The 12,616-nt window shown below is 35.0% G+C and overlaps 4 protein-coding genes across 4 annotated transcripts; 3 read left to right on the forward strand and 1 right to left on the reverse strand.

The window, feature by feature from the left end:
- The first annotated feature begins 95 nt into the window (after positions 1–95).
- On the forward strand, positions 96–2,410 carry BX664DRAFT_334291 (Mur ligase). The gene is made up of 8 exons (XM_051545684.1): positions 96–204; positions 308–439; positions 517–900; positions 1,029–1,193; positions 1,250–1,327; positions 1,410–1,467; positions 1,533–1,991; positions 2,083–2,410. The coding sequence occupies exons 1-8, from the start codon at positions 142–144 to the stop codon at positions 2,331–2,333; spliced, it is 1,590 nt and encodes a 529-aa protein (XP_051400789.1). The 5' UTR covers positions 96–141; the 3' UTR covers positions 2,334–2,410.
- A 361-nt stretch (positions 2,411–2,771) lies between these two features.
- BX664DRAFT_359429 (uncharacterized protein) lies at positions 2,772–5,973 on the forward strand. The gene is made up of 3 exons (XM_051548085.1): positions 2,772–3,279; positions 3,382–5,108; positions 5,197–5,973. Exons 1-3 carry the CDS (start codon positions 3,016–3,018, stop codon positions 5,861–5,863), a joined length of 2,658 nt encoding a protein of 885 aa, XP_051400790.1. The 5' UTR covers positions 2,772–3,015; the 3' UTR covers positions 5,864–5,973.
- A 347-nt stretch (positions 5,974–6,320) lies between these two features.
- BX664DRAFT_334294 (uncharacterized protein) lies at positions 6,321–6,848 on the reverse strand. Its single transcript, XM_051545685.1, has one exon. The coding sequence runs from the start codon at positions 6,759–6,761 to the stop codon at positions 6,402–6,404; it is 360 nt and encodes a 119-aa protein (XP_051400791.1). The 5' UTR covers positions 6,762–6,848; the 3' UTR covers positions 6,321–6,401.
- Positions 6,849–7,917: 1,069 nt separating this feature from the next.
- On the forward strand, positions 7,918–9,696 carry BX664DRAFT_386350 (uncharacterized protein). The gene is made up of 4 exons (XM_051549317.1): positions 7,918–8,065; positions 8,174–8,317; positions 8,379–8,678; positions 8,857–9,696. Exons 1-4 carry the CDS (start codon positions 7,954–7,956, stop codon positions 9,657–9,659), a joined length of 1,359 nt encoding a protein of 452 aa, XP_051400792.1. The 5' UTR covers positions 7,918–7,953; the 3' UTR covers positions 9,660–9,696.
- The last annotated feature ends 2,920 nt before the right edge of the window (positions 9,697–12,616 follow it).

A 12,616-nucleotide genomic window follows, 5' to 3' on the forward strand; every position in this document is an offset into this window, starting at 1 on the left:
ATTACTATTGGTGGAAGTTGGTGATTTGAAAGGGTAAAAGGGCGGCCATCGAAAACTCATATTAAAAAATTGGATCGCTGAGCGAGTCTTAAAAACATTTTTCGCTTTTTATCTTTATATTATTGTTCTTTCTTTGGACGTATGCTCAAAACTTTTCGTCAACTTTCAACTTCAAGTATCAGAAAGATGCCATTCACATACACAGTAAGTAAAAAAAAAAAAAAAAAGGAAATTATTATAGCTGAAGATCTATAAATCTATTTCGACATTGAATCTGACAGCTTATCATTCACTTTTCTTTTAATAGGAAGCTATCAATAAACTCAATTCGCTACAAACCAATGCTGCTCTTTTAGAACAACTAAGGAAAGCTGGACCAAGAATGAATCAATACAGTTTACCAGAAATGCGTCATTACTTTCAACGTATTGGATATGAGGTAAAAAAAAAAAAAAAAAGATAGAATAGATAAGTAAGAATACAAAGTGATATATTAACTTCTTTATATTGATTTAGCCACATGATTTTAATCATCTTCAAATTATCCATGTGACTGGTACCAAGGGAAAGGGAAGCACATCAGCCTTGACTCAATCTATTCTACGCCACTATCCTTTGGATCGACCTTTAAAGACCGGTTTGTTCACTTCTCCTCATCTTGTAGCTGTACGGGAACGTATTCGTATCAATGGAGAACCTATTAGTGAAGAACTCTTTGCCAAATATTCAGAAGATGTATGGACTCGATTAGAAAATACCAAGGACCAATATATCCCTTTCGGACAAGAATTATTGGATGATCCAAAGAAGGCTATCCGAGATCAACGAACTCATCCTGATAAACCCATTTACTTTAGATATTTGACTTTATTGGCTTTACATGCTTTTGTACAAGAAAAGGTAACAATCAAATGGCAAAAGAAAAAAGGGGCGAACTAAAGGAAGGAAGTAATAGTACATTAATCAATCTCCTCCTTTATTTATTTATTATTATTATTATTACTTACTTACTTATTTAATTTGAATAGGTGGACGTAGCTATATTGGAAGTCGGTGTAGGTGGTGAATATGATTCTACAAACATCATTGAAAAGCCTGTAGTATGTGGTATTACTGCTTTAGGATTGGATCATGTTAGTGTTTTAGGAAATACCATTGATCAAATTGCATGGCATAAAGCTGGTATTATCAAGGTAAAACAATATAACAATAATATTTCTTAAAAAATAAAAACTTTTTTTGTTATTAGCAAGATAGACCTGTTGTTTGCTTTGATCAAGTTCCGGAAGCCATGGAAGTGGTGAAAAAACGTGCTAGTGACAAGAACGTAAAGCAATTAAAGAAAACACTTGATTGATATACATGCATCTCATTAGATCACTCCCCCTTTTTTTTGTTGTTGTTATTAGGCTTCGTTAGAAATCATTTATCCCTCTCAAGTAATTGACCTAAAAGACATTGAAATTGGTAATAACTAGATACAACAAAATAAATACTTGAGACTCATTTTTTTATTTTATTTTGTAATATAGGTTTGGCTGGTATTCATCAACGTTATAATGCTTTGACTGCTATAGCACTTTCTAAAAAATGGTTGGAAGAATGTCGGAACATCAAATTTGACAAGGATATAGCTGTACCTGATGGATTCCGGGAAGGATTGAAGAAAGTAGTATGGCCTGGTCGTGGACAAAAGTTACCTTTGAAAAATACAAAATATGCATCAAAATTAGATGATAATAAGGATATAACATGGTATTTGGATGGTGCTCATACGGTAGAAAGTCTTGGTGTATGTACTGAATGGTTCAAAGAAGCTTCCATGGTGAATAATCGTAATGATGTCTCTCGTATTTTGGTGTTCAATTGTACCAATGGTCGTGATGGTCCCAACTTGTTAAATATTGTATCTCAATTACAAGGGTCATCAAGTGGATTTGATCATGTTGTCTTTACTACCAATGTCACTTATCGGAAAGGTTATACTACAGGTAAATCAATTTTTATTTTTATTTTTATTTTATGATGATGATGGTGATTCATTTTTTTTTTTAATTTTTAATTTTATATATATATATATAGATAATACCAACAACACAGTATCAATAGCCGACGCTTTGACCATGCAGAAAATGTTAGCAGATAGTTGGAAAAAACAAGTATCTGGATTTAATGAAGAGAATATACATATTGTTGGGACCATTGAAGAAGCTGTAGATTGGACTGTGAATCATGCGAAGAATGATAAGAATAAGATCATACAAGTATTAACAACAGGAAGTTTGATTTTAGTTGGAAATACTTTGACTGTACTTGGTATGTCACCTCAATGAATAATTAGTTTATTATATATAGATTTAGATATATTATGAAGATAATAAAATGAAATAGACTGTTTGATTGGATCATATTTGTTTATATAGGACAGGATTTTTTTTTTAATACAGGAATGAAAGGGAGAGAGAAATTGAAGATTTACTTTTTTAAATTGACGTGAAACAGGGAGAGAAAGAGAGAAAAATTATACTCCTAAAAAGAGAGAATGGTAATGATATCGGGAGACGATTGGTGCCTTAAAAAAAAAAAAAAACTTTACTGGTTAAGGAGTGTGTTGCACATTTTGATGAATGGAGTTACCATTATGTCTTGTCCCATTATTTCAATCTCAGTAAGATACAGTGTAACGATTGATTACTTTCTGGTCCCTTTTTTCTTCCCTCTCTTTCTCTCTTTTTTTTTTTTTTTTTTTTCTCTCTCTCTTTTTTTTTTTTGTGATTTTACATCGTTTCAAGGATAGAAGAAACAAATTTTCTTCCTTTTTTTTATTTTATTCTTTTTTTTCTATTTGTTATTGTTTGACACTTTTTTGTAATTAATAACATCCTTCCTTTTGGTGCGTCTTGTACGTACAATTATTTTTTTTTTTACCTTTCTCTTCTTTTTATACGCCATCTCCACATTCATCTCCACAAAAAGTACATATAAAGATTATATATTGAGTTATATATCTCTATCATGTCACAGCATGCTGTCACAGCACTCCATCCTTCGACTGGAACTTCACCACCTACGCCAACACCTCAGCCACATCAACCATCTCAACGTGTCTCGAAAGCCATTTTGAAAACTGCTATTCAGAAAGCGAACTCTGCTGTCGTTTTGGATAAAGCCAATAATCTTACTGGTGCTATTGAAGCCTATACCGAAGCTATCAACTTACTCGATCGTGTACTTTCTTCTGAAACAAGAGAATCTGATAGACAACGGTTACAAGAAACTGTAAGTTATCTCCTTAAACAACAATAAAAAATGCTAATGACCTTATTTTTTTTTATCATTATTATTTTTTTTTATCATTATTATTTTACTTTGAACTCCTAGTATGACAAGTATCTCAAACGCATTGAATATCTCAACACTTTAAAGTCTGATGCCGATGACCTTTACGAAACGTTTGAAAATGGTTCAAAGAAAGACAACGAAAAACTCTCCACCACTAACACAATAAAGCAATCATTACACCAACAAGGGAAAGGAAGAAAGGATACATGGGTTCGAAAAATGGCATCTTCTTCGTCTTTGGATAGTAAAACAAATCGGTTAGATATGGGTGATACTTCTTCCAAGCTTGGTTCTACTACAACTGCAACGCGTTATGGTCTACGTATGTCTGATGGCGCGGTACCAAATACAACACGTTGGCAACAACGGCAGCATAGCGTTGGGACAAATAGTACTACCATGACGACAACAGGAACAACAACAACAAATTCTTCCACTACACCGACTTCGCCTTCTTCTTCATCCATATTGATGTCATTAGATGTACCACCTTCACCAGTCTCTTCAGAAAGTACACCATCAAGACCTTCTTCTCACCGCAAAAGCAATGATACCATCAATCCTTCTACGGATCCTCCTCCTTTGGAACCACGCTCTATTCATCGTCCAAGTCCTCGAAAAAGCTCTCGTACTGCTGCCGCTGCTGCTCTCTCTCAAACTTCAACCACTTCGACTTCATCTTCTGGTACTACCTCATCACCTGCTGGCCAAGTTGTTACTACAACTACTGTTGCTACTACTGCTGCTACGACTGCTGCAGATCAAGACCAACCATTACATAGTCCTCGACAACGATCATCCATGTCAAGCCTATCCTCTACTTCGTCGGCTGATTCGGATATCATTTGCGTATCAAGTCCTCATCAACCAACCATGGCTCTACCGTCGCTTTTGCACACCAAAATGGAAGCAACCACGGAAACAACTGAGAATAATTCACCAACTGTAGAAAGAAACAAGATCGACAATAATGATGATACAACTTCTCCACATGAAGGTTCACTCAAATTGAATTCGACGTCATCCATGTCTACAATGACTCTATCACGCCAAGACGAAACACCATCTTCATCAGGACGATTGCGTACCAGTAGCTTACCTCGTAAATTACATTTCACTCGACCTGTAATTGGCTCATCTTCTCGTACACAACGTTTAGCTTCCAATGCCTCTTCTATCGATTCCAATCCTGACAATTCATCATCCACTACTCCTACACGTAAAAATGGAAGTCAACCTATTTCATCAACCATAGGAACTTCATCATCATCATCAGCTATCGATACGGACAACTCTGTTACAAATCAAACACCAGTACAAAGACAATCAAGTGGACTTAGTATGCGAAAGAAATACAACAGGTTATCAAGATCAAGTATGGACGGTGTATCTGGAATCATTAATGGTGGCAATGGAAACAGTGGTAGTGGTGGACGAAAGGATAAATCTGGACCTATCTTCAGTACTCTATTTGGTGGTGGTGGCAATAATCCTCAATCTGTTAGTCATGGTCAGGAAGCTATGAATTATTTTGGCAAGAGTACGACAAACACCGACACTATCAATCAACAAGGTCTGGACAGTACAAATCAACTTATGGAAGGCAAGACTGGAACAATGGCGACATATCAACCATATCGACAAGAAGGATCCGTACCACCTAGTAGATATTTGGATATTCATTTGAAACTAATCATTGCTTTGGAACATAGTATGAATTATGGTGGCTATATTACTCCAAAATTGTTTATACCCAAAAATTTATGGTAACGCTGTGAAAAAAAAAAAATTAATAATAATAATAATATGATATTAATAGGATTAGAAAAAATAATACTTTATTTATTTATATAGGCACCAAACCAATATACGCTTATCATCTATGGATGTTAAGGTGGCAGCCTGTGAAAGTCTGATTTTGGATCTAAATCGTATTGAAAAATGGAGAAATTTGGATGATATCCGAGGCAGCTTACGATTGATTGAATCATTGGAAGAAGTGGTGGATGGATTACAAGTGACATTATCTAAGAAATTCAAACGTGACAGTCTTGCTGATACCAATGATGATAACAATAGTATATTATATTCATCTGATGGACCTGGTGCTTTTCAAACCATTGGCAATCAACAGTATTCTGGTATCAATGGTGGAAACAACAATATGAACAATAATGTCAACAATGTCAACAAACGTGCACAATTCATGTCATGGGGATCAAAATTATCAAAATCTGTGGAACGTATGAATGCTTTTAGCCTCACCAAAGTGGAAGATCAACATCGACATTATATGGAAGTATTACAAAAACTTTTCATCAAATTACATATGCTCGAAATGTGGTTCCAACATTACCTTAAGAAAGATCGACAAAAGAATCCTCATTATGATGCTCTTCTAAGCAAACTTGGCAAAGTATGTGATGGTATCAATCGAGTGGTGGGTGGTTTTGTATTACGTGATGTGGCTATTCTACTTGGCAAATGGTTAAAACGTGGTGGTGTTTGGGTTAACGAATGATCCTCATTTTATCCTTTTTTTTTTTTGTATATTTCTCTTCCCTTCCTCCTTTTTTTTGTTACTATTTCTTCCATCTCTCTCTCTCTCTCTCTCCCTTTTTCAATATTATGATTATTATTATTAGTATTATTATTATCTTTTTTTTTTCCTTATTCAATATTTTTATTATCATTTCCATTTAGTTATTTATTTAGTTTTTATCTTATCTTCATTCCTTTTATATTTTTATATCAAATCCAATAATATCTTATTCATTTCTTTTATCTGTATAAAATGATACGTTACACTTCAATGATGAAATCCTTTTTTTTTTTTTTCAATAAATCTTTTTTTGACTTGATTACCGTCTAGTTTAGTCGATGTTGTATAATTATCAATACTAACATCACATTTCTCAATTTCAATAAATGATGAGCAAGCCCAAATGTATCCAATAAGAAATTACAAAAAAAAAAAAAAAAGAAGAATGGTTTTATTGAAGAGTATTGGGTAAATCAAGAAGGCTATATACAAAAGTAAAATAAAGTGGGTAATTGTTTCAAGGTAAAATATCTTTATCACTACTTGTTAATTCCAAAGTCAAGACTCGATCGTCTTTGGGTTTTGATGATGAGGTAATGGTGATCTCGTGTTGAATCCTAGCTTCCATAGAAGTGCGGGTCCTACTTTTATGTCGTCGTCCTCTTCCTTGGCGGTATTCGCTTACAAACAATGCTTCGTTCCATTCAAACCCTTCATGACAACGCATCACTACAGTGACAGGTGAATGAAGAGAATGACCATAGATTGTTTGTTCTGGTTGATAAACAGCATATTCATAATCTTCACTGATGGATGTCGGTCGGTGATGAATAATGGGTGGTGAGTCTATTGATAGTGGAGCTTTCTTATCTGTCATTTTTTTTCTTTATCAAATTTATATAAAAAGAGATAAAATATATATTATAGGAAAAAAGGAGAAAGAATTTTTTTTTTAAATTATCATTTTCCACCTGTCAGCTGGTCATTCTTTTTCACAGAACTTTTTTTTTTATAATGCTGCAAAGTTCCTGTTGTACGAATTTTCATTGGATGGCGGACTTTCTAGTATTTTTTTTTTTTTTTTTTTTGCAGAGTGGGGTCTCTTCTATTTTCTCTCTTCTTTTCCTTATTTTTTTTTCTTTAATCGAATAGTTCAATTGAATATATTGACGTGTTGATATTAGAAATGATACTGTTCTTTTTATTCATTGACATTCCTTCTTGTTGATGTAGCACTCCTATATTCCAAGCTCTTTAGCTCTTACTTGGTTTCAGGCAGGCATAAAAAAAAAAAAAAAAGGAAGAGGAACGACTTTGCTTGACACATGAACAACGATATGTATATGTGATATCAAATATTACTAATAGACTTTTTATTGTTGTTATTTTTATAGCGTAAAAACAAAGATTAGGAAAAGAATACGATGATAATTGAAATGAATGAGGGTATCCAGTGGTGGAAAGGTCAAGCAAGCAAGGATTAAATTGGATTAAATTAATATATATTGTTTTACATATAGAATAGGTTTCGGTAAATAGGCGAGCGTCACTTAATGTTTGAAATGCTTTTTGATTGGAACAATTTATGGTCTCAAAGATATTTTTGGTATAAACGAAACTAGTAATAGAGGTAGTAGTAATAGTTAGATTAGATATCTTTTATATGCATCACGTATCATCATTTAGAAAAAGTATTATATTTCAATAAAAATCATACGGTAGACCGAATTACTGAACTGGAAAGTATGTCCATTTTTTTTTTTTGTAATCATTCTAGCGAACCATTTGTATCGATAAGGATTTCTATATTGAATTGATCCATGCAAGATCAGTGAAACAAGAAGCCAAAAGTTCCTATACGTTTATGCACACAAGACATTCAATGCTTATGAACTGGATGTCATGCAGTCAAATGAAAAAAATCATTTTGTGATCGAGGACCTTTATTAGTTTACGCTCCGATCTATATTTTGTTCACAGGTTTTTCCTATTTTCTTTTCTTTTTTTCCTTTTCCTTTTCCTTTTTTTTTGTTATCACCCTTGTACTTTTTTTTGCTTATCTATCATTTATGATCTTCTCTTCAAGAAACAATAGACATCATGTCAAATCCTTTGTTTTAAAGGTCTCTTCAGGAGCTTTGGAAAAACCTATAGCTTTTGGTCCTGGTTCAGTTGTCAATGGTAAGGAAAGAAACGAAGAACTTTTATATTATATTTCTCTCTCTTTCTCTCTCTCTTTTTTTTTTTTTTTTTTTTGGATAACTAAATAATTCTCTCCATTATACTTAGGGAATGTTGTTGTACAAGTATCTAAAATGCAACGAGTACGACAACTCAAAGTAGTGTTTCAGTGTACTGAACATTCTGGTAAACATTCCAACACCATCTTCTCGGTGGCATCTACTCTTTTAGGCAATGGAAATAGAACTCAAGGTAATTTAATAACTGAAACTGTCTTGATTTCAAGCTGATCATCTTTTATATGTATTTTTAGTCACTGAACTTCCTGTGGGTAACCATATGTATCTTTTTGCAATTAAACTACCAGATGTCAATTATCCTCCAACACTTCGGGACAATTATATCGATCATAAGGTGAACTATACGCTTCAAGGATTTTTGGATATGGTTAGTCCTGAACAAGAAATACAAACGCAACCTGTACATATCATGTATCTACCATTGGTTACTTGTCAATTACCCTCTTCACCTATCCAACGGAAAAAGATATATCAAAAAGAAGGCCAACTCGTTGAAATCATTGCAGAATTGATGAAACCAGGTTACTGTCCAGGTAAATTTTTTTTTTTAAAAAAAAAAAAAAGAAAACAGTGATCATTATTAGGAAAAAAAAAAAAAAAAAAAAGGAACCATCTTTGCCACTTTTGTTGTACATACGTATGTTTGGGAAAATTATACTCATTTTAGATATTTTTTTCTCTTTTTAATTTGCCGACCTTGTTATTATTTAGGTGACATGTGTACCATTAAAATGATCACACAAAATCAATCTGACTTCAAAATCACTCATGTGGATCTCACCTTTATGTCGACAACAGCAAGTCATATGTCTACATCACAACTAGAAGGCTTCCGACGAAATCATACATTGTACTCTGAAAAGTTTTACACAGCCATCAACAAACGTACTCATGATCAACACACCTTGCTGCAATTCAAAATACCTCCATCATGCGCCCCATCTACCCAAACACACAGACATATTGATATCTCCTACCAGATCATGATCACCGTCCCACTCTACTACACCTCATCTTCATCCTCGTCTTCTTCTTCATCTGTCGCTTCTTTGATGATCTCTCTTCCTGTGACTATTGCAACTGTACCCTATACTGGTCCCTTACCACCTTTACTGCAAATCCCTCTACCGTCTTATCAAGATAGTCAAGACAATCGATTAGCATCGGATATGCCAAGTTTTTTGAACCAAAACGTCCATGATGATTCTCCTTTACCAAGTCCTCGTAGTGCCTTTTCTGTAGAAGGAACAGGTAGTTGGTCTGATCCTGATCGATGTTCGGTCTCACCTATGATGGAAGAAGCAATCGATTGGCCAGTTCCCTCTCTTACGCTTGGACCTGTTGTCAGCAACAACAATAATCTCGTGCCACAAGATGAATCGGGTCATCTTATGGTCCCAGGTAACATGAACCGGCGGCGTTCCGTAAGCTCCAATGCATCCTCTGTCGTCAATGAATGTAGTTTAGAAGCCAATGCATCCAATCCATCCTCTCCTTTTACCAAGGTCAATTGATCCCCCTCTCTTCTTTTGTAGTTTTTTTTTTTTTTTTGTATTATTATATATTTATTTCAATCCATTTACTCTTTATTTTTTTTATGACAATATACCAATTTTTTTTTTTTGTATCAATAAACACTTTTGTACCAATAGAATGGATCAAGTTAAAAGAAAAAAAAATTTTTTTATTGAAGATATGGCTAAACTAGAAAAAAAGAAAACAAACTAATATCTACATACATACATAAAAAACTATTCACCCATCCATGCATCATCATCATCATCCATTTGAGCTCTGTTTTCCTTGTCCTCTAAAGTATCTTGCATCACCACGTCGTCATCTTGATGAGGGGAGAACGGGGGAGAATGCACCATTTCACGATCCACCACAGTAGTATCATCTTCTACATTGGTCCTAGCATCCTCTTCATCAGATTCTTGAGGTAATACATCAGGTGGTAATGTGTGTTGTTCATCATGTTCAAGCAAAGCTTCTTCTTCCTTGTTATCCTCCAAAACATCCACCTCTTGCTGTAACACATCATTATTACTATTGCCTATTTCTTCGTCTATCAAATCGCTTTCCATAACATGTGCCTTGTCTTGATCGTCCCTATCTAAAAAATCATGGTGGTTAGAAGTTTCATATGGCTCGATGTCGTTAGCCTCGTCTAATATAGTGTTGTTGTCATCCACTTGGCCCAATGAATCATCATTATCTTTATTGTCGATAGGTGGCTGATCATTGGATATTTCTTGGTGATCGACAAGCGGTTGATCATCATACTGATCTAGTGATCCATCGTTGTCAGTGTCGTTTTTCTCAACTGCATCTGGTTGATCGTTGTTGCTTTCCTGTTGTACTGTTCGAGTTTGGCCGTCATTTGAATAAAGTGGTTGCTCAGTGTTGTCTATTCGTTCTTCATTGTCACCTAGATCGTCATCTTGCTTTTCATCATGAGAAGTAGCATTATCATGTTGTTCTTCAAATTCATCATGATTATCCAGTAAATCTTCGCCAACACCACCAAGTTGTATTTCTGTTTCATCACCCTCCAGTATATCTTGTTCGTTAATAGTAGTGTCGAGTTCATTCTCCTTGTTTTGCTCATCATCTTGAATATCATTCATGTCTTGATATACTTCTGCAGATTCATCAGACTGATCATGCGATGTCTGAGTGCCCGTAGTAGGTAATCCAGCCATGGACACTTCCGTCTTTGTTTCCATAGTGTCATTTACTTCTTCTTCCAAATCAATATCTTGATCCACAGGTACTTCAGTCATTGCCGTCTCTGCATACTTGTCTTCTTGTTGTTGATCGTCATCTACTAAAGCTTCTTCCACTGGGCTCACATCATCTAAAGTTGATTTTTCATGAACTGATTCTACTTCATCAACAGTAGTATTCAACTTCTCCACTGATTCATCTTGTGCTGTAGATATAGGTAATTCAATACTTTGATCTTGTTCGGAAGATTGCTCTTGGTGATCGGTCATATCGGTTGTTGATGATCTACAAAGCCAAAAAAAAAAAAAATGGGATAAATTAGTTTACGATGATATCGGTATATCGACATATATATATCAATAACCTGTTCATGCTTACCTTTCAATAACTTCGCCTTCTTCTAATGTTGGATGACTGTCTTCCTTTTCTGTCTCCGAGGTACCAGCTAGTGCGCCTATGTCCACTTGATCCAAACTAGTAGGAGTCGATATAGTTTCGTCAGCAACGATGATAACGGGTTGTACTTCGTCCGAGATTACTGATTTCTTTTCGGTGGTGTCAATACGTTCAGTAAGAGATTCTGTCGATATATCTTTATTATCTTCTTCATCATGATCAGCAGCTTGTAAGTGAGTACCATCACCAGCGATATCTGTAACTATTTCTGTCGACGCACCAGGTGTTGTAGTATCTAAATCCTCCAATTCCATTTCTTCATTCAGTTTGCTATCCTCTGCCTGGTCCAGTTCCATATCATTCACAGCATCAACATCAGCGTCAACATCAGCATTCACGGTAGTGGTTGCAGGAGTAACATCGGCCACAGTGACTTCAACAGGTACTGGCGTTGATTCTTCCAAGTTAATATCATGTTCCTCAGATATCATAGGTTCCGCTGTAGGTGCCTCATTCAACTGTAATTCATCACCTTCTATAGTTTCTTGTTGTACAGATTGGTCGGTTTCTTCTACAAAAAAAAAAAAAAAAGATTCAATTCATTGTCATAATTTAGGTGCATCTATTGTATGATTGGCAAATGGCACTTACCTTCTTCCACCAAAAGTATATCATCAGGCTTGGCTGTTTTGATATCAGATATGTTGCTCTGAATTTCTGGCGAAGACGTTGTAGTTATACCTTCCTGTTGGTCAGTAGTTTCCTGTTGACTAGTAATCTCTATTATTGGACTATATATAGAAATGAATAGATCAGTCATCATGTTTTTGTTGCACTTGAACATAAACAAGTAATTTTCTTTTTTTTTTTTTGTTATCTCACCTTTCAGCATCAGGTTCCAAAATATGATTTTCTTCTGTCTCTTCTTGAGGAATAACAATTGGTGTCCCGGTATCCATCAAGTCCAAAGCAATAGGTGTTGACACATCCTCGCCAAATGGTGTACCCATATCCACTAAATCCAAAGCCGCAGGGGTCGATACATTTTCACCAAGTATATCACCATTTTCATCTTCATCAAGTTGATCCTGCTGCGTATTATCTTTCAATTCATTTTTATCGAGCTCTTTGACCAAAGTAACTACTTTGTGTTCAATAGTAGGTTCAATCTGTTCCGTAGTAGCAAAGATATCCTTGTCCACGACTGTAGTAGCGTCTTCTGGTTTGGTGTCTTCCTTGTTGGTAACACTTTGCATATTTGTAAGCTGATCCATGGTATCTTCAGTAACTATCAATTCTTCTTTTTCTACAGCTTCCATACCTGATATAGGATGCGCTTGAGCTG

This window comes from Halteromyces radiatus, assembly GCF_025201355.1.
Source record: "Halteromyces radiatus strain CBS 162.75 chromosome Unknown BX664scaffold_4, whole genome shotgun sequence".
In the NCBI taxonomy this organism is placed as follows: domain Eukaryota; kingdom Fungi; phylum Mucoromycota; class Mucoromycetes; order Mucorales; family Cunninghamellaceae; genus Halteromyces; species Halteromyces radiatus.